The sequence below is a fragment of the Paroedura picta genome, chromosome 6 (genome assembly GCF_049243985.1).
Source record: "Paroedura picta isolate Pp20150507F chromosome 6, Ppicta_v3.0, whole genome shotgun sequence".
Classification (NCBI taxonomy): domain Eukaryota; kingdom Metazoa; phylum Chordata; class Lepidosauria; order Squamata; family Gekkonidae; genus Paroedura; species Paroedura picta.
The window spans coordinates 75,207,696-75,228,643 of NC_135374.1; the positions used below are offsets into that span (position 1 = coordinate 75,207,696).

At 42.0% G+C, this 20,948-nt stretch overlaps 2 protein-coding genes and 1 long non-coding RNA gene across 29 annotated transcripts in view; 2 read left to right on the plus strand and 1 right to left on the minus strand.

Moving 5' to 3' along the window:
• Positions 1–3,226, plus strand: part of SH3KBP1 (SH3 domain containing kinase binding protein 1) — a 165,341-nt gene extending 162,115 nt beyond the window's left edge. For all 11 annotated transcript variants that reach the window (XM_077343098.1, XM_077343105.1, XM_077343097.1 and 8 more), the window contains one exon: positions 310–3,226. In XM_077343098.1, the coding sequence (XP_077199213.1) occupies positions 310–351 (42 nt within the window). In that variant the 3' untranslated portion in view covers positions 352–3,226. The remainder of the gene's footprint in view (positions 1–309) is intronic.
• LOC143840083 (uncharacterized) overlaps positions 1–20,948 on the minus strand; it is a 63,774-nt gene that overhangs the window by 18,919 nt on the left and 23,907 nt on the right. The window contains exon 5 of one of the 11 annotated variants that reach the window (XR_013232018.1): positions 4,726–5,465. The exons of 9 other annotated variants lie outside the window; for them this stretch is intronic. This is a non-coding gene — a long non-coding RNA (uncharacterized LOC143840083). Of the gene's footprint in view, positions 1–4,725; positions 5,466–14,056; positions 14,161–20,948 lie in introns of those variants that run through there. One more of the 11 variants, XR_013232017.1, reaches the window with a different exon arrangement.
• MAP3K15 (mitogen-activated protein kinase kinase kinase 15) overlaps positions 10,883–20,948 on the plus strand; it is an 85,894-nt gene continuing 75,828 nt past the window's right edge. For 2 of the 7 annotated variants that reach the window (XR_013232008.1, XM_077343095.1), the window contains exon 1: positions 10,883–11,625. Coding sequence is in view for 6 of the 7 variants with exons in the window: in XM_077343095.1 (XP_077199210.1) it covers positions 11,229–11,625 (397 nt within the window). In the remaining variant the exon portion in view is untranslated. The remainder of the gene's footprint in view (positions 11,626–20,948) is intronic. The other 5 variants (XM_077343089.1, XM_077343092.1, XM_077343093.1 and 2 more) reach the window with 3 other exon arrangements.

Consider the following 20,948-nt stretch of genomic DNA (forward strand, 5'->3'; position numbering starts at 1 on the left):
ACCTGGAAACCTACTTAAAGAGGAATATGTTGAAAAAAAGACCACAAACGTGGATCTGAAGCCAAACCTCCTCCTCTAATTCATACCAGTATTTTTATTAATGATCTTATAATGGTTCTTAAAGAGGTTTCATTAGGATGCCAACAGTAAAATGTCTGTGTTTGGATGGGTATGTCAATCACAGTTTGGGGTGCTCATTGTCAGGGGCTAAGAGTGTGTACATGAACCAGAAAAGAGTCCACTGTCCATATTTACAGAGTAGCTAAATTACTAAGTGTTTAATTTGTATGTTTTCTTGCCCTTTTACAGATGGAGGTTAATGATATAAAGAAAGCTCTTCAATCAAAATGAACACCTGATTAGTGGAATGTTGTATTATTCATCCTGACACAGACTTGGATTTATGCCCCAGATGAAATGACTTTGTGCCAAATGATTTATTATCTGCCTCTCCACATCCCTTTGTTTGAACAACTAGCACAAGAGTTTTGATAGCACAACACAAGTTCCAGTGAAGAGGGGAATTCCCCATGAGATACAGCTGGGTTGATGCTGACCCTGGGTTTTTATTGGAATTGTTCTTACTGTGCTAAAATCTTCTCTACTTTAAGTTCACAAACAAACTGAAAACTCAGGCAGTTTAGTTCATAGTGGTACTATTTTAATGATATTTTCCATAAGTAATATGTACTTCAGGTTTATCAGTTTACAATTTTATGATTTCGACTTTTTAAATTGTCTTTTGTCACAAATTCTTAAAATGTTTGTACTGCATATATCTAGAAATGAATGTTGACATTATGGTGAGGGGACATTTTGTTTGGCTTTTTACGTTCTCTCTCTCTCTCTCTCTCTCTCTCTCTCTCTCACGCTCTTTCTCTCTCGCTTTTCATATGGCCGCCTAATTTTGTGTTATTTTAAATACTATTACATATGCAATCTTATGTCCAAAAATGATCTACAGATTGATTCTTAAGTTTGTGTACAAAGTAGTGTATTTAAAAAGGAGGGGGAAAATGAAGAGATATCTGGTCTTAACAATGATTTGTGCCTTCTTTTGCCAAACACTGATTGAAGCTGGTGGTAGGCCAGATCGTAGTAATGTAGCTATCACAATGAGGCCTGACAGTCCACTAGAGGTCACTCTTCCTATGTATTAGTGGTTTGTTCCAAACAGAGTGACACATGCTCTTTGCTAAGGTGGTGTAATGGCTACATCAGATTGAAGGAGCTTTATTTCCAACAGCTATAGCTTTTTTATTCAACTGATTCACCTCTGCTTAGTTTCATTCAAACACCTAAGCACCTGCTTTCATCTTCAGTTTTGCACATCCTGGGTGAACGGAATATGCATAATCTAAGAGTAAAAATGAATAAAATATAAATCAACAAGAGAGACTTGTATTATTTCATGCACAGAATGTTGTGCAGTATTAACTTGCTGTTTAATGTTAATTGCCGCATTCTACAGTGAGTTTGCTGATGACTGGAAATGGGTGGTGTTATTCTAATAACATCTTTGCACCTGGGTTTTTTTTTTCTTAGAATTACATTGGGAAAATGTTTCCTTTTGGTATTTGTAGGTAGAGAGGTTTTCATATTTTTATGGTAACAGACTGCGTAAATGACAGAGGTGTGTGTGTGCGTGTGCGTGAGCGATATGAAAGCAGTTCATGACAAAAACTAGTTGGGGTTCCTGTTTTTTACAATAGATTTCATTCAGCCTCCCAGGACAGTATACGTGATGCTGAACCATCCATTTTCTGCTGTGGAATGTTGACAATACAGTGGTGTTCTTGCACAGCTCTGTGGTCTGAGCTATTGCGTTTACATTAAATATCACACAGCAGATCTGTTTATCATGCCAAAAGAAGCTAGTTACCATCTCTCTACAAATTTGAGAATTGAAAATTATTTCCTTTAGTCCCATTTCCAGTTGGTCAAAAGAGCTGCAATGGATAACAATAATTTATTAATAAAAGAAAACATCAAGTACTTGAAATTTAATTTTTAATCAGAACCTTTGTGTATATTTCTCACTTGTTAACATGAAGCTCTATTTAAACCTTTGTCACTGTGATACCTCTAAGATTTTAAATCAACATAACTTTTGAGCATGAAAGATACTTCATGAAATTGACTCCTTAATCTTTCCAACATCTGTGTGAGGTAGATAGATCAGTATTTTATCTTACAAAAAAAATCTCAAATGCCCAATACTAAACCTTGCAAATATTAGGACAGTGTCACTATAGATGATGATCTAGCTTTGCAATAATATGAAGATAATCACAGGGACATATTATGGCTCAAGCATTTAGCACTGGAGCCAAAATGGAGGCTTTGGATGTGTACCTAAGATGCCAAAGGCCTATGGGGTTTGGCCTGTGAATTTGACTGTTGTAAACTGGCATAATACTTTGAATATGTCACTAAAAATAAACCCTTTTAACAATCACTTGTATGAATGGCAAGGCTTGCCATGTATTCCAAACTGCAGACATCTTTGTGGAAAGATAATATGCAAAGCTGTCGAGAGAGAGCAGTTCCAAACCGCTTTTAGAAGACTTTTTGTATGTTACTAGGGCAGCATACCTCAAGTAACATTGCAAGAGGGAAATCACACATGATACAAATGTATATGGTTCCTTTCCATGCCAGCATTAGTCCTTTCTGAGAGGTACTGTTAGACATGCGAGAACTAAGACATCATCTATCAGGCTGCTGTGGTCTCTGTATATAGACATGACCTGACCGTTTGGAAGTGGTTTCCATGACACAACTGTATTAATGGAGCATGAATCTGTGATTGAAATAGGCTCTGGACCAGTGTTTCTTACTGGATCTTTCTAATTCTCATACAGTTTCCTAGCAATAAAGATTTATAGCTACTAACTTCAGAATTTGGAGAATTCAGCAAGTGGACAGGTAGTGTGTATATATTGGGAACTTGGGAAGTTGGAGGACCATTTTGGATTTCTGCATTCATTCATTGGAAAAACTGAATGACTACAGTATGGACTCTTAAGACAACGTCTTGAAATGTAAGACATGATTCTAAAATGTTATTTAAAAATGAACTTTTTAGCGTTAATTGACCTAAAATCAGGGTCTCTTAACCTTTTTCCTCTTGTTAAGATGGTAAGTTGTCATTTTATAAAAATTGTATTAAGGAGTCCAACGTATTGTGATTTGTAAAATAAGATTAAATGAGATTTTGTGGAAATATTTTGTTCTAAGTTTCATTGTTCCAATTTTCACAATGAATTACATTTACACACAACAAAAGATTTTATAAATAAATGAGATTTTCTACACTGAAAAAAATATTACTAATGATGATACATCTATATCTGAAATTATAACTTGGCTGTTTTGGAATATTATTTTCTAGTCAAAGGAAAAGAGAAACATATTTTTTACAAATTCATTTTGAAGGCAATAAAATGTTATTTTGTTTGTTATTTATTTTGACTGTGTTTATGTGTGTATGTATGTATGTATATATGTATGTATATATATATATATATATATATATATATATATATATATATATATATATATACATACACACACACACAAACACACATATATATAATATATATAATCTGTAAAACATTTATCAGGTAATATGACCATATATAGTCATGTTGATCTGCTTCCCCCCTCTCCCAAAATGGCCAATGATAGCCGGGAAGGGGTGGGACCCCAGGTAGGTTTGTATACAGCTATGCTTCCCAACCATATTGTGCATGATCGCACCATTTCTGAGGCTTCTCGAAGCCTGAAGAATGTTTCAGGAATTTCTCAACAGTCAAAAAGCTGAGAAAGGCTGGTCTAGGGCTACCAGATATCCTCCTTTTGTATGTATGTCCATCCTATTTTGAGCATTTAAAAAAAAACTGATGAACATGTCCTCTTTGGGGTTGGGATATTATGAAAATTCCTAGTTAATAGCAAGTATCATAGCTTAAATAGTCTGGGTAGTTTTTAAAGATTTGTCATAGTGATCATTTGTTTAAAGTAGTCTGTCGGGAAATGTTGTCTTTTTTGCTTTTCAAAATATGGTAAGCCTACATTGTCTGCATATTATTTTACATTCAAATCAAGTTGCATCTTCAAACGTAAGACCATGGTCATTGTCAATATTTGCCTCTTCCATATTCTTGAATATTTTAATTGTAGTTTTGCCATTATGTTTGTAAATTTAAAGAAAATAACTGACAATATACTTTTAGATCAGCAAGGCTTTTAATGTATTGGATTACTGCAGCTCTTATTGCAGTTTTTCATATGAAGCCTGAGTACTGTTTGGGGCATTTTCATGCTTGCCAGCTGTGGCTGCAAGGGTTATCTTGGAAAATAGCATTGCCTCCTGAGTTGGGAAGAGATTAAAAGTGTCAGGTAAAAAGTGCAACAAAATGCTGCCCAATCTTTCTTTCTCCCACTCTAGGAAACACTTGTACAGGTCAGAAGAAAATGGTTCTAAATTTTGGATATTGCTCTACACGTCTTGCTCCTCTTGCCACTTGCCCAGTCAAATGTGGCCAACAGATCAACTATCATAAGGATAGCTAAACTACCCCAGTTCAGCTGGCGCTGGAGATCATCTGTTAAGGCGATCAGCACCATCTCCACCCTGTGGCCAGGACAGGAACCCAACTGGTGAGGATCAAGCACTGAAGTTTCCTCCAAGTATGGCAGGAGCTGATCTTCAGCATCCATTTCAACCATCTTGCCCAGAATCAAAAGATGCAAGACTGGGTGGTAGTTGGCCAGGTCCTGTGGTTCCAGTGTTTGTTTCTTCAGTAAGAGATGAACGACAGCGTCCTTCGATGCCTCTGGGTCTGGTATACCATATTAATGCTTTCCTCTAGTGAACTATTCATGAGATAACAATGCCTTCTGTGTTGTGTCTTCTTGTCATCATAGGTAGACACCTCCAAGCCCTACTCCAAGATGGAAATTGCCCCAGTTCTACTGACTTAATAATCCTAGCACAGTTACTAATTTTCATAGTTTCCAGCATCTACATAGTACCAGAGGCCAGGACGTATTTCTGCCTGCTGCAATGTCTCCTTTTTTTTCACCAAGAAATTATTCTGCAGCACAACCATGATCAAATCCCCTTCCAAAAAGGGAACACACCACCTTTCTGTGGTGGACACAAACTTTTCATGGGTACCCCCTGGTTGAAAACAACCACAAAGGCCAGCCTGTAGGGCTAGAGAACCCATTGTCCACATCAAATGGCTTGCGGCAAGTGGAACAACAATGATACAGCAAAGGATGGTTTGATCTTAGAGACATACCTGGACTGAGCCCCAGATAAAAAGGAGCTCAACGAAGATGATGAAGGGAAGTATGAGGACGTATGAGGAAAGGTTGGAGGAGCTTGGTCTGTTTAGCCTGGAGAAGAGATGACTGAGAGGAGATCTGATAACCATCTTCAAGTATTTAAAAGGCTGCCGTATAGAGGATGGAGTAATTAGTCTCTCTTGCCCCAGAGGGATGAACCAGAACAAATAGGATGAAATTAATTCAAAAGAAATTCCATCTTAACATCTGGGAAAAGTTCCTGACAGTGGTTTCTCAGTGGAACAGGCTTTCTTGGGAGGTGGTGGGTTCTCCATCTTTGAAGATTTTTAAACAGAGGCTGGGTAGCCATCTGACAGGCTGATTCTGTGAAAGTTCAAGGGCGTGGCAGGTTACAGTGGATGAGTGATATGATTGTCAGTGACCTAAATTGTGCAGGGGGTTAATCTAGATGACTAGGTGAGGGTACCTTCCAACTCTGATTCTATGATTCATATGATAACATGACAGCCAAGGCCACATTAATTGCCAAGGAACCAGATTAATTTCCTGTAGAAAAAGATCTTCCTCCGATGTGCAGAAACCACACAGCCTCCTACAAACCCATCTCCAAGATACCTGCAATTTAATGCGTGATGAGCTAAGACATCTACCTGGGTGGGCGCACTCTAAACCCCAGAGTTTATCTTCTCCATTCAATCAAAAAAGTATCCAGATCCCTCTGTACTATCCAGGGCAAGGGAACAGTAAGACAAGCCATGCCCTCAGCTCAGTGGCCTCCAATAAGTGCATTGGAACATTAACCAGGATTCACAAGGCATGAGTGGAAAGTAATGTTCATCATCCCACTCTGGCCAGAACAACTGTAATTCTAAGACATCAACCATATCACCCTGAATCATCACTGTACCTCATACCTTCCTTCCAACCCACTGAAAGGCAAGCCTTGAAATGGCTTGGTGTACCTTCAGAGACCAAAGCAATCATGCTGTCATCCAAAACAACTTTGAAACAAGGGGATCTATATAGTAATGCAAAAAGCATACAGCAGATAGGGCCACAGAAATTTAGTTCATTGGCTGAAATCTCGGATGTGCTCCAATTCTGCCTCAAAGTCCTAACCCAGGAACCTTGCCTCGACACTCAAGTTCTCAGCACAGAGAACAAGGGGAGTCTTTTGTCATATAACCTGATTCCTTAGAGGGTTGACTATCCTCAACCTTACCCATCAATGAGATGAATCTTGGGATATTGTGCTCTTTCTGTATATGCAAGTTACGCTCTTTTAAAAAGAGATTCAAAGATTTTCAAGATGGATTCCATCTTCAAACCAAATGTAAAATCAACCTTTCATAAATATTAGATCCGCCTACAATCCATTTAACTTCATCCACTACACTCAAAAAGGAGTCGCACAAAAATATGGTGAGGAAAGCACAGAGTCCTTCTGAACAATAAGATTTCCTGTTTATTGCTTTCATTCCAGTTCCCGTGGGACCAAAGATATACTCATTCACCTTCACTAGGTGGATCACAGCCTATATCTTAACCTAGGAGTCTAGCAGTTATTACTAGTTATAAAAGGACATCACAACGTACTGCTGTTACAGAAAATAAACGGGATACTAGATGAGGTTCATCTAAAAATTGTACTCAAGCACATCCTTTTAAAATTAAACATGGATGGTGAGTTTAGAAATAGTGCCCATGATGGCGGTGAGGTAAGATGGAGCTACGTTACTGAGCTCCCTAAAACCTGGAAATCGGAAGTTTCCAGCCGAGCTTCTACCCTGAAATTAACATAGAACATTGATAATGGCATCAAGCAGCATCAAACAGTATCAACAACCCAAGAATGGCCAGAGAACTGGATGAGATACAAAGCCTACTTGCTCAGCGTCTGGGCCTGGGACTCGGGAGGAGTCTGGTATCGGGCAGCTGAAGGAGTACTGAGATCAAAACCCAATATAGGATATGAGATGGTTGGCAGGGAGATGATGATCGAATCACCTCTTGACCCCCAACATGGCAATGCCAGCACTAAGCCTCCACAAGACCTTGTTTGCGACTCTGCATGGAGGTGCTGAGGCAGGGAAACAACACACAATGCTGTGCATGGTCCTGAGCTGGCTCTCTGGGAGGATCATATATAAATTAAATAAACAAAAGTTAGTATAACTCTTTTCTGCCTAGACAATGCTGCAATGTCTCCAGCCAAAGGTTTCCAATTTGCTCTAACACTATTAGAAAACAAGACAAATGGGAGTGACACAGCAGTTTGTTTTTTCTTCCCAGCTGTACATGGTTTGTTCTAAAGCCAGTCACAATAAAGGGGAAGCTCTGACTTCACTGCTCTTTCAACAAGTGGCCTGTCCATGAGGCTAAACTGGATACCGCGTTGCTTCTGGCAGCATGCAGGCACTTAAGGACTTTCTCACAGCACGACAGTCCCAGCATTTTCCCCCCACTCCCTACCATGTCCGTGGAGAAGAAATGTACAGGGATTTCCCATGAATAATGCTTGATGGATGCTGCTTCAAGAATATCTCCAATGTACACAGTTTCATTTTTTTCACCTATCAGTCTTACATGTCAGCATAAAAGTATAACCTGATCAAGGGGAAAGAGAGCACTGTTGTTTGATGTCCTTTTAAAGGAGAACAGAAAAATAACCAAAAGCCATTCTTCGGTCTTATACACAATGACACGAGATTTAATCCCATGCGTTGAGAAATCCTTATGTTTTGCCAAAACAAATATTTTTGCACTACTTTTTTCAAGTTCCACTTCCTAAAATATGAACCTTAAGACCTTTCCTCTTAAAAAGACAGGAAATGATCAACTATAGAGAAATTCAACAGGATGAACTAGTAAGATTCCAACTGTTCTTATTCATGTTTATATTCTGGTTATAGTATTCATGAAGACTACCAAAAGGAAATATTTTATTAACAGCATTATATTTAGGAATAGAATTTTGTTGTGTTATACAATTAATACTAATATTAACATGATCAAGATCACATGTCTAAAATTAAAGATGGTTTCTGTTACATATGGTATTTACATATTTATGTAACATTTCTATTAAAAAGTATTCAATATATAAAACCACTGATATACTAGAACAGAAATAACTGATAAAAACACATCAATACTAGCCACCTTGTTAAGAAACAAGCAGTACATAACTTCACCTGATGGTTAGTGAGAACAAGGAAAGGATCTTAAGGAGGCTTCTCTTACAGATCAGCACTAGAAAGTGATTGGGATAGATACGCTAAGAAGAAATGTGTTCCTTCAAGTACAGCAGCTCTAACTGGACCTGGCATTAAGAGACAGAATTATACATTGAAATCTTCAAGAACAACATCACATAGAATGTACCATTGTAATCAAAATGAGATGATACAGCCAGATCCAGACAGACAGACACCGAAAGTCCAAGATGATAGGTAGTCACATTCTACTAATCCATCTCCAGATGAAGATCACTGAGATCCAAAAAAGATGGGATTCAAATCTATCTTCTCCACTGAGATTAAATGTAATATCAGTGGAGAAGATAGATCCAAATCCCATCTTTTTTGGATCTAGAATCAGCCACAGTGAAGAGTCCCTAGAACTGCTCTAATACTAGTTAATCAATTACACTGCCCAGTTAATCAATTACACTGAACAAAAAAGCCCAAATAAGCTTTACTTAACGAGAGCATTTTCCCCTAGCAGTGTACAAGCAAGATACTCCTTCACTCTGTTCGGTCTATTTCATTTGAATATAGAGATGTATACTGATTCTAGCATTAAGGACTGAGATCCTCTTTTGGAAATGTCCCAGGTTCTTGGATTACAAAGCGGCATTCTGCCATGAGCCTTGGTTCTCATGTTGTAAACTCTTTGAGATAGGAACCCAGTCTGTTACTCTGTAAAGCATCCTTTAAATTTCTCATGCTATATACATCAGAAACTTGCTGTTGTTTATTTCTCATTAAGCAACACGGACAAGATTTGGTTATGCAAGCGTTGCAACATTCATTTTGGGGGAAATAGCTTCTTTAGAGCAATATCAGAACTTCCCTTTGAGCAAGAGAATAACAGGAACCTTGATCGAGCATCTTTACTTGATTTTTGTATAAATGTGATCAAGGTGCCAATCCAGCTAAAGTTCACTGTAACAAAGGACATTGTTTTCACTGGTAAGAAGTTACTGATAGCCACTTTAAATCCCATGGAGGGCCTGACATTTTAGCTATGTAGCAAATGCCTTTCCCAACTTGGCCAGGCCAGCTTACCCTGCCTGGGGGAGGTGGTGCCTGGGGTAGTGCTCCCTCTAAGCTGTGCATATGAGGGGCCAATCATTAACACAGGAATCTCTACTCAGCATCAACTGAAGCGGGTCTTGCACTGCCCATTGCCCATTTTAAGATTACAGTAGTTATATTCTGTTAAGGATGTGCACTGTTCCACTTAGTAGGGTGAAAAATTAGAGGGGACATTGGCCTGAGGAAGAGGTGACTTCCTGGGTAGGCAAGCTTCCCTTCTCCTTTTTGTAGGTGGATGAGTAGGGTCATTTTCCAGGGGCATATTCCTTCTCTAGTCAGCCCCTGCTTATATCCTTCAGTGCTTTAGCTGGAGTCTATGGGTTTATGGGCGTAAGAGTGTGGTGTCTCCAGCCCCAGAGAAGTCAAATTGGCATCAAATAGAGCCATGGCTTTTTTGGCCCTGATGCTGGCCTGGTGGAATGCTCTCCTAAGTGAGATCAGGGCTCTGTGAGACTTAAAACAGTTCCGCAGGGCCTGCAAGACAGAGCCACAGTTGAGGCTTATAGAGCTAGACTCCTACATAAACATAAATGATAACATCTGCATGCTATTAAGTGTTACCATCAAAGCACCCCAACCCTATCAGAGACGGTGATGAGTTCTGATTGTTTTTAACGTAAACCTGATTGTTTTAAAATGTTTCAATTACCATTTTATTATATGATATATATTATTTCAATTTATATCTTGCCACTCTCCATGGACTCATGGTGGGTCACATAAAACAGAGTAAAACCCCATTAAAACCAATTACTCCCCTCATAACATAAAACACAAGAAGCAGCATAATCCCATACCTCCCCTATCCACAACCAATCATCGCTGGTTACATCATAGAATCCACAGGTCCCATCAAAAGAATATTCCAGAACACTGATGTTAACAATGCATGTGATCTGGCCTTCCGGTCTGCACTAAGTGCAGATGTCAGTTTGACCAAAAGGCAATGACATTTCCACATGTCTGAACATGGGAACACCTACTACTTAAGCAACCCTTAGCCTGAAAATCAAAGTGTGCACCTGCCAATTATATATAACTGGATTAAAATAACAGTCCTCTAATGAAGGCTAGATGTGATCAGAATAACAAAGAATCTTGGGACACCTTAAAAACTATGTATTACTTGTGGCACATGTAGATCCCTCCGACCTGGTCGGACTCTGCACGCTTCTTTCTAGGAAAAGGGGGCGGGGTCCTGAGGCCCCACCCACGCCTCGAGCCGAAGGTGTTTTATAAATGCAGGACAGCGGGGGTTGGTGCAGCGGCCTGAGGAGAGCGGTCAAGGACAGGCGGTGCAGGAAGAAGGGCGCCGGCCGGCTGCGCCGAGGGCCACAGGCTCGGCAGGGGCTCCCCAGAGCTCAGCCTCGGCGGACCGGGCGCGGCGCCACCCGGGCGTTGGCTGCCCAGAAAGCGAGAGGCGGCGCGCGCGAGAAGTTTGCTTTGGCCCAGCCGCTCGCTCTGCACGGCCGTCCGCCGGCAGAGGCAGAGGCAGAGGCAGAGGCAGAGGCAGAGGCAGAGGCAGAGGCAGAGGCAGGCAGGCGCCGGGCTCCCGGCCGCGACCTCCGAGGGCACAGCGCTCACCGCCTCATGAAGCACGGCCGCCTGAGCCCCATGGAAACCCCGGGCGGCAACGGCGCCTCAGCGGCCGGGGAGCCGCAGGGCGCCAGCGGGGACGCGGAGCAGCAGCTCAGCCCGCCGAGCGGTGCCGAGGCGCTTGCGGGCTCCGAGGCGGCGCCAGGCGCAGCGGCTGCCACAGGCGGCGGGGAGGATAGCGGGCCGGTGTGGCGGCAGCGCTGCCTACGAGCCGTCTACGTGCTCAACGACAACAACGCCAAAGGCGGCGCGGGGCCGCGGAGCCCTGAGGCCGGGGCGCTGCAGTGCCTGGTGCGAGCGTGCGAGGCCGAGGGAGCCCAGCTGACCACGCTCAACTTTGGCGAGTTGGACTTCGGCGAGACGGCCGTGCTCGACACCTTCTACGACGCCGGTGAGTGGCGGGAAGGGGAGGGCGCAAAGCTCAGCACAGGCGGCTATGCTCTGCTGCAGACGCGGCGGATCAGCCGGAGGCGCGGAAAGAGTCCCCTTCCTCCGGTACTTTTACGCGACAGGCGCTTCGCACCCACCTTAAGTGGGTTAATGGGCGCAGGGATCGCGGAGAAAGAGGACGCTTGCTTCTTTTCTTCTTCCCACGGGTCAAAGGGCGGCCGAGCTGAAGACGCCGTTACTCAATCGGTTCCCCCCCCCCTTTTAAAGTGAATTCGTTGGTTCGTTTCCAGAAACTTTCCCCTGCGGATCGTTTGATCTGACCGCTCGATTGGTGCCACCACCGAGTAGCCCCGACCAGAGGACTTTTTGACATGGCAGCAGTAACAGCAGCAGGAATCACAACAGATCTCGCAGCTACAGAGATCAATTACCCTTAGGATTGTCAGCTCCAGGCAGGTAGGGAAATTCCTGGAGCTTTGGGAGGGAAGTGACTTCAGCAGGGTATAATGCCAAGAAGTCCACCCTCAAAAGCACTTGTTTTCTTCAGCGGAGCTGATCTCTGTTATCTGGATAGCAGTAGTAATTCTGGGTTATCTCCAGCCTTCACCTGAAGGTTGGCAACACTAGCTCCTCTGGAGGAAATGACTGCATTGGAGGGTGGAATCTTTGGCATTGTAACCTTCTGCGGTCTCACCTCTCTCAAACAACACTGTTCCCAGACTCCATACAGCCAGTCTCCAGGAATTTCCCAACATGCAGTTGGCAACATTATCCCTTCCTACTCAACAGCCAGTCTACTTTATCTGCCCTTCTGTCTTCAGCGTTCTGTTGCTTCCCACTCTGCAGCCTCTGCCTAGGACAGGGATAGTCAACCAGTGGTCTTCCAGATGTCCATGGACTACAATTCCCATGAGCCCCTGCCAGCATTCGCTGGCAGGGGCTCATGGGAATTGTAGATCATGAACATGTGGAGGATCACAGGTTGACTACCCCTGACCAAGGAAAACTATGATCCTTATTCACAGTGGGGGTTAAAGCAGTACACTGTTCTCTCCACCTTCTTATCTGCATGACAGCCCTGTGAGGTAGGTTAAGCTGAAAATATCTGGCTGATCCAAAATCACATGGTCAACTTCCACGGCAAGATAGGGCTCTGAACCTGGGGCTCCTCTGGTTCCTGTGAATCCTACCTCTAGGGCCAAAATAGGCCTGAAAAGGGTCCTGCGTCCCCCCCTTGTCTTTTCCCACTCATAAACCCATCTTGGAACATTGTGGTAACCTAGCAACAGCCATTGAGGGAATCTGTTGCTTAAAGCTACAGGAGCTCCTTTTATCATTTTCAGATTTTTAAAAAATCACTTTGTATTTTTTTAGATTTCTTTGCGTGTGTGTATGTGTGCAAACATGGGGCCATTTTGAAGTTTGTAAAAAGATCTGTCATGCCTGTTCACAGCTCCAGTCACCAGATTTAAACATTCAAATATAGGCTAACTTCACTTAGAAGACATATAAGACTCTTATCTTAGTTCTGGATTCCTAAGCATGTATTAAACACAAAACTTCTGTTAACAAGTTTTTTATCTTAATTCTGCATAAATCACATTCCGAAGCATGTATTAAACACAAAACTGTTAAAGCCGCACCCAAAGAGTAGTTGTCAACGGTATGTCATCAGATTGGAGGGAGGTGAGCAGCAGGGTGCCGCAGGGCTCAGCAAAGGGTCCAGTACTTTTTAGCATTTTTATCAATGATCTGCATGAGGAGTAGAGGGACTCCTTGTTAAATTTGCGGATTATACCAAATTGGGAGAAGTGGTGAACGCCCCAGAAGATCGAGTTCAACATGATCTGAATACACTGGGAAGGTGGGCAAATGGGAACAAGATGCAATTCAGTAAGGCTAAGTGCAGAGTTCTACATCTGGGTCACAAAAATGAGAAGCATGCAGTGTGTGTGAATATGATCTTGGGGTACTTGTGGACTAAATATGAGCAGGCAGTGTGATGCGGTGGTAAAGAAGGGAAATGCAGTCTTGGGCTGCATTAACAGAGGCATCATATCAAAATCACAAGGTGTCATCGTCCCACTGGATACCACCTGGAGTACTGTGTAGACTCACTTCAAAAAGAATGTGGACAAAATTGAGGGGGTTCAGAGGACAGTGACGAGAATGATCCAGGGCCTGGAGACCAAGCCCTATGAGGAAAGGCTGAGGGACTTGGGAATGTTGAACCTGGAGAAGAGGAGTTTGAGAGGGGACATGATTGCTCTCTTTTAAGTATTTGAAAGATGGTCACTTAGATGAGGGCAGGGAAAACTTCCTGTTGGCAGCAGAGGAAAAAACCTGCAGTAATGGGTTTAAACTATGTGGAGAATCATTATTGGCTAGATATCAGGAAAAAATTTTTTCACAGTCAGAGTAGTTCAGCAGTGGAATTGACTGCCTAAAGAGGTGGTGAGCTCCCCCTCACTGGCAGTTCAAGTAGCGGGTGGACAGATACTTAGCTGCTGTGAGATGGCAGGCCGGAAGCGGCAGCCTAAAATCTAATAAATAAATAATAATTATTATTATCCTGGATGCTTTAGGCTGATCCTGCATTGAGCAGAGGGTTGGACTAGATGGTCTCTATGCCCCTTCCAATTCCATGACTTTATTCTACGATTCTAACACATAGAAAATAAACACATGTTCTTATCACTTTTGCTGTGTTATGTGGTACTTTTTGATAAAACTTAGACTCTTTAAAAATGTAGCTTTGCCTTGATAACTTACTGAGGAGCTCTTTGCAGGCACTTAGTTATATGAACTCAAGAAACACACAGTCCTTCCTACTTGATTCACAAGATGTTTCACAAAACTATAAAATGAAAGTCCAAAAGACTAAAATATAAATTTGAAACTACAGTAATAACTCTGCCTATAAAACACTCCAGTTAAAAATTAAAAGCCTGGGTAAAAAGAAGTTTCATAGCTGTGAATCTAAATACAAGCTAGGCTAAGCTTTTGCAGAAGTAAGTCTGGGGAACACAATCCCTTTTACATGGTGTGCTCCACTTATGGAACTTTCTACCAACAGAGATGGGCCCCCAACCTTTCTTCAGATGGGAACTCACTGAGAATGGCCTGTATGGGAGATTTTGTTAGGCAGGAACATGTGGGAGGAGGTGATCTTTAGTGGGAGGCTAGGTACATGACAGTCTCCTCCCTCCAACTTGGGGCCCAAGGCAGCTGCCTCAGATACCCTGTGTGGCTACCATTGACTGTTCCTTCAAAGGGAGTATTATATAATCCCAACCAGGTTGTCTCCATATTCCTCTTTGACAGACTGCTCTTTTTAAATGCTTAAAAGGGGTATACAGAGACACATAAAGGATTGTGAAGGGTTAGTTTTTCACAGAACCAGAGAACCTTAAATGACAGACAACCAGAGATCTGATTGGTTAGCATCAGCTCAGCAGAGAAAGACTTCTGAGAAGAATGAGAATTCAGTCTTATTTTAGCCCTAGCTGAGAAGGGTTGAGTACTGACAGTTTTGAAGTTGAGCCTTGAGTGAGAACAGTTTAACACAGAAAGAAGCACTAGGGAATGTTGACAAGGACAAGTGGGTAGTTAGACTGAAACTCCGATTCAGGCCAAGGAAAAGGTTAGATTTTCTAGAGAGAGTTTCCCTACTCAGTCAAACAGGGAGTTAGCTCTAAAGAGTGAAGAGACCCCTGGTCTGATGTAGTTAGAAATTTTTAGAGTTCTTGAGTCACTTAAAAGTTCCTGGTGTTTTAAGAGGATGGGGTTGGGTACTGGAAATAATGTACCAGCCTTCTGGAAACCAAAAAGAGTCAGAGAATACTCAAAGAAAGTATACTGGAGTGTTTGGGAAAACACTGGGGGAAAAGCCTCTCAACATAAAGTTTTTAAGTAACTCTAAATAGCTTAGGAAACTCGTATTAGCCTGAAACATAAGAACTAAAGTCTGTGCATGTACTGATTTTACCTCAGAGTAATCTATATTGAATTACCACATAAATGTTACACCTGATTTCACCTTATCTTTCCCCTCTGTGTTGAATAAAATGTTTTAATAGTTTGGTGTACAATAACTTCTTGAGTACCATTTAACTAATATAATTAAAGGTGGCTGCCATTCCTTTGCTTAGGTTCCTGGGCTGAGCAAACCGCCAAAATATTATACTGACAGGGTGGGACATCTAGAATTCTCCACAGAACAAGAAAATGGATAACACAGGTGTCTCTGTCATAAAAGGGAAAGAAAAATGGAAGAAAAATGTTGCCTCTGTGGGATGGATGTGGATGAAAATGTCATATCCTCCAACAGCTGTTCTAAATGAGTTTGTCTACAAATAAGTTCATGTAATATAGTGCTGATGGAGAAGGAGTATTCTCGGGGACTTTGAAGAAGTCTGCACATCTGAATCCATATACCTGAAAGTCTTGTAGAATAATCAGCACAGTGCAAGCTGAGACCTGAAGATTTCACTGGACTTTTCCTCTCCCTTCCATCTCCCAGCCAACATAGTTGTAGAGCATTGGCAGGGAACAGAGGCTGTATTTTGCCTCTGCACATAATGACGTAACTGGCCACACAATCCCAAACCAGACACAACACGAAAAGAGGAACAGCTGTGATAAAGGGGTTTGAGGGGGAAAAGGTGGAATAACATCTTCCACTTCCTTTAGCCATGAATCCTTTTTGTTGGATTGAGCAGGGATGGCTTTTCTCCTACTTCCCCAGCCCACCTACCACACTCTATACCACTCCAGCAGTTATGCAAGTAAATGGTAGGCCCTCACATTCTCTGACTAACTAGTTCTACTTTATATTTGTTTAGCCAAGCTCTATTATTCTGTAACAAGTGGGGAATGAATTTAAATACCCCTCTGGACTTTTTTGCATTGGGTTGAACATCAGTACAAATTCTGGTGTTCTGAGCCAGCTTTCTGTGCTGCTTATTACTTCAAAATTTGTATGACTGCATGGACTCTGTGCTATCAGATATTGATTTCAATAATAGTTATATTAGCTTTTCATTAAAAGTTTTAAAGTTTAAAATTAACTTTAAAAAAGGATCTGATTCAAAGCCAATAGTTATAACTGCCTCTTATTTTATTCCATCCAAAAATGTAAATGAAAAATTAGTTCTGTTGTTGTGTGTTCACTGCTTTTCATCAGCAGCCTTTATGTAACAAATAAGTTTACAAAGGATTTTGAAAGCGGAAGACAAATAATGCCAGTGAAAGTGTGCAATTACAAAGCTAGATAGGAAACTAGTTTGTCTGTCTTGGGACATTCATCACATCCACAGTAAAAGGGGAAAGTAAATATTTTGTCCAATTTAATCAAAAAGACTCATCTGTTCTACGTACTTGCGAAAATCATGTCTAATGCTCCATGTTTATGTTTTCAGTTAGGAAAATTTTAAAACTAAAAATGTAACCATCGCATAACATTGGGGTTGTATTAGTTCACGGTGTTGTAGTGGTTACAGTGTCAGACTAGCATTTTTGCAGAGAGTTTCAAATCCCCACTGTGTCATGGAAGCTTGCTGGGTGACCGTAGCCTAGTCATACATTCACATCCTATCCTACATCACGAAGTTGATGTGAAGATAAAATGTAGGAGAGGGAACAAATGTAAGCTGCTTTGAGTCCCCATTGGAGGAGAAAAGTGAGATATAAATAAAAAAAAGGTAAATAAAATAAAAGCACCATTCATTCATTCATAGTTTAGCTTCTATACTGCCACTCCCAAAAAGGCTCATGGGGTTCACAAAATAGTTATAAACCCCATTAAAATAATATTAAAATCCTTAATTAACCTCCTTGATGGCAAAATTCCCTTCCCCTTCCCGGCTCACAGATTGTCTGGAAGTGAGCTTCAGGGGAGATCTTCCTAGGAGGAGCTGATGACCTGTGTGAGGGGGGCCATGCTCTTCCTTGCCCTGGCCTCAACCAAAAACCTGACGGAAGAGCTCCATTTCACATTCCCTGTGGAGTTATGAAAGCTCTTACAGGGCCTGCAGCTCTCTAGGGAGCTCATTGGGCCAGGTCTAGAAAGGCCCTGGCTCTGGTCAAGACCAGGCAAACCTCCCTCAGGCTGGGGATCATCAACAAATTCATACTCACTTAGCATAAAGCCCTGTGGGGATCATAAGGAGATGGGCGGTTCCGCAGGTATGTGGGACACAGACCGCGGATGGCCTTAAATATTAACACCAAACCTTGATCTTGTTCCGGGCTGCAACTGGCAACCAATGCAGCTACCTCAGCATAGGCTGGATATGGGCCCTCCAAGATATTCCTGTGATGTCCCTCACAGCCACATTTTGTACCAGCTGCTATTTTTGGGTCAAGGCCATAGGTATGCCCGCATAGAGAGTGTTACAGAAGCCTAGTCTGGAGATGACCATCACATGGATAACTGTGGATATGCAGTCCGAGGACAGGTAGGGCACTAGTAGCTTTTCCTGGTGTAGAACTAAAAACTACCTTTAATAAAGATAAAGGTATCCCCTGTGCAAGCACCGAGTCATGTCTGACCCTTGAGGTGACGCCCTCTAGCGTTTTCTTGGTATACTCAATACTGGGTGGTTTGCCATACCCTTCCCCAGTCATTACCGTTTTACCCACCAGCAAGCTGGGTGCTCGTTTTACCGACCTCGGAAGGATGGAAGGCTGAATCAACCCTGAGTCGGCTGCTGGGATCAAACTCCCAGCCTCATGGTCAGAGCTTCTGACAGCATGTTGGCTGCCTTACCACCCTGCGCCACAAAAGGCACAAACAGGATAATATAACTGGTGACAGAGCTCAATCACAAATAGATGAACATGGTTGGGGTTGCACTGGTTTATTCCATGTTATCACTGATGTGAAATCATTCTTCCCTGGGCCCAAATCCCACATATATTTGCATGTCTTGATTCACAGAGCACTTAAGATTACACCATGAAAAAAAGGACGGTTCAAAATGAGTACAACAACAGAAAAAAGAATCTATCCTAGGCTACAATAAACAATTTCACAATGAATGCAACTAAACTTGTCTAATCTCTTCTTTTTATTTGAACAACCAAAACGGCCTCTAGATTATAACTGTTTTCAAGTAAGTTTTTATCAGGTTGTTTTTTGTTTGCTAATGAAGTCCTTCAATAGGATCAATTCTTCTTGGCCAAGAAGAATTAAAGCAATTCAAATCATATTCCTGAAAATTGTTATAACATCCTTGCTCTTTCTGGATACATTTTGGTTCCTCATTACTATTCATTAAGTGCTGGTATCTATAAACTAATGCAGCTGCAAAAATAAAAGTCATTCCTGAAAGATGACCCCTACTTTGACTCAGCTGATTGAGTTATCTGGATCCATGCCACAATATTACACTAGTGTAATATACTCTGCATAGGTCTGCCTGGAACACATAAAGCTGCCCTACTGAATCTGACCCTTGGTTTATCAAAATCAGTATTGTCTTGGTTCTTATATGCCGCTTTTCACTACCCGGAGGCTCAAACCGGCTTACAGACACCTTCCCTTTCTTCTCCCCATGACAGATACCCTGTGTGGTGGGTGAGGCTGAGAGAGCGCTGATATCACTGCCCGGTCAGAACAGCTCTATCAGTGCCGTGGCGAGCCCAAGGTCACCCAGCTGGCTGCATGTGGGGACGCGCAGAATCGAACCTGGCATGCCAGATTAGAAGTCCACACTCTTAACCACTACACCAAACTGGCTCTCAGGGTCTCAGGGTCAGGTCTTTCCCATCCTACAACCTGATCCTTGACTGGAGGTGCCAGGGATTAAACCTGGGTCTTTCTGCATGCCAAGCTGATCTCTACCATTTCATCCATGGCCTCCTCCCTACCCTTGAAGTCAACCCACATGTTCCAGGTGGTACACCGTGGTTGTTTTCAGGAGCTAGATGGTACATGCATGGCACCTCTGTTCTACAAGCCATCCATTGGCTGCCTATGAGCAATGAGCTTCAGTACAAAACCTTGCTTGGCCTTGGACTCTCATATATCCACCTCTTCTCTCTACATTCTGCTGTTCAGGGCCTTCTGCAAGTGCCAACCTGAAAATGGGCTTTCTCTGTTACAGTTTTCACCTTGTGGATTGGCTGGCATGAGGGGGGACAGGAAAACTCCCACATTCCTATCATTCTGGAAATTGTGTAAAACAGGGTTGTTCAGGAAATTTAATTGGGCTATACTATAACAGCCTGCTTCAGGAAAGGAGATGTGGATTATATCACTATGTCTAGAGTGTCCTATCAGTTGGCATCATGTATTAGCCTATTGTCATTTATTTCTTTTCTCCTAATGTCATGCCATTGTTATTCATTCATGTTCTCTATCCTATGCTCATTCAGACTGTGGTTATCTTAGTCCTACTACATTGTGACTGTATAAGTCTACACTGTGCTTATTATCATCATCATCATCATCATATTTATTTCCCACCACTCCCTAACCGGCTTGTGGCGGGTAACAATGTCTTAAAACCCCATTAAAACTCCTATTAAAAACTTTGATGCTCCCCAACAGGGTGGAAAAGAAAAACAAATCCCATACCCACCCCTACTACTGAAGGCGGTAGAAAGGAGGTCCAACGATGTACACTTCAAGCTTGGGGGGGGGGGATAGCTCTACCTCACCAACCCCAGCCTCAACCATAGACCTGGCGGAAGAGCTCCATTTTACAGGCCCTGTTTTACAGACTATTCATATGCAGTGTTATCTGTTACTACTGTGTAATCTGATCTGAGTCATGGTGAAAGGTGGACTATCACTATCAATGCAGTAAATAAATATTTATACTGTATTTGTAACACATCAGATAGAATAACCATGAAAACAATGGCATTTGTTCCTAAGCTTTCATTGGTTATTTTGAATAATAGGTCTAGAGGAACAGCCTGCAGGATAAGTGACAAGATCCAAGACTGGCGATGTTGGCAAATGATACCCATTTTGAAGCTATCTGAATAGGAAATGTGGTAAAAGGACTATAAAGGTCTGTGAATAATTTTATAGTACAATCTTAAGCAGTGTTAAGCCCACTGACTTCATGGCTTTAGAGAGGTGTAGAGGGCTTTAGAGAGACTGCCTAAGACACCATGGTAGTGGCATTTTGTGTCGTACCAAAGTAAACATCTACCCTGCACACCAGCATAAATGTTTTGCAAGCAAAAGTGTTTTTTCACATACAGATCTCTATTGAGAGCCAGTATTGAGCAGAAACTGAAAGAGAATGAGAGTGAAATCAAGGCATTTTTAGATTCTGTAGTCTTTTCTTTTTGTTTTCCTGAACTGTT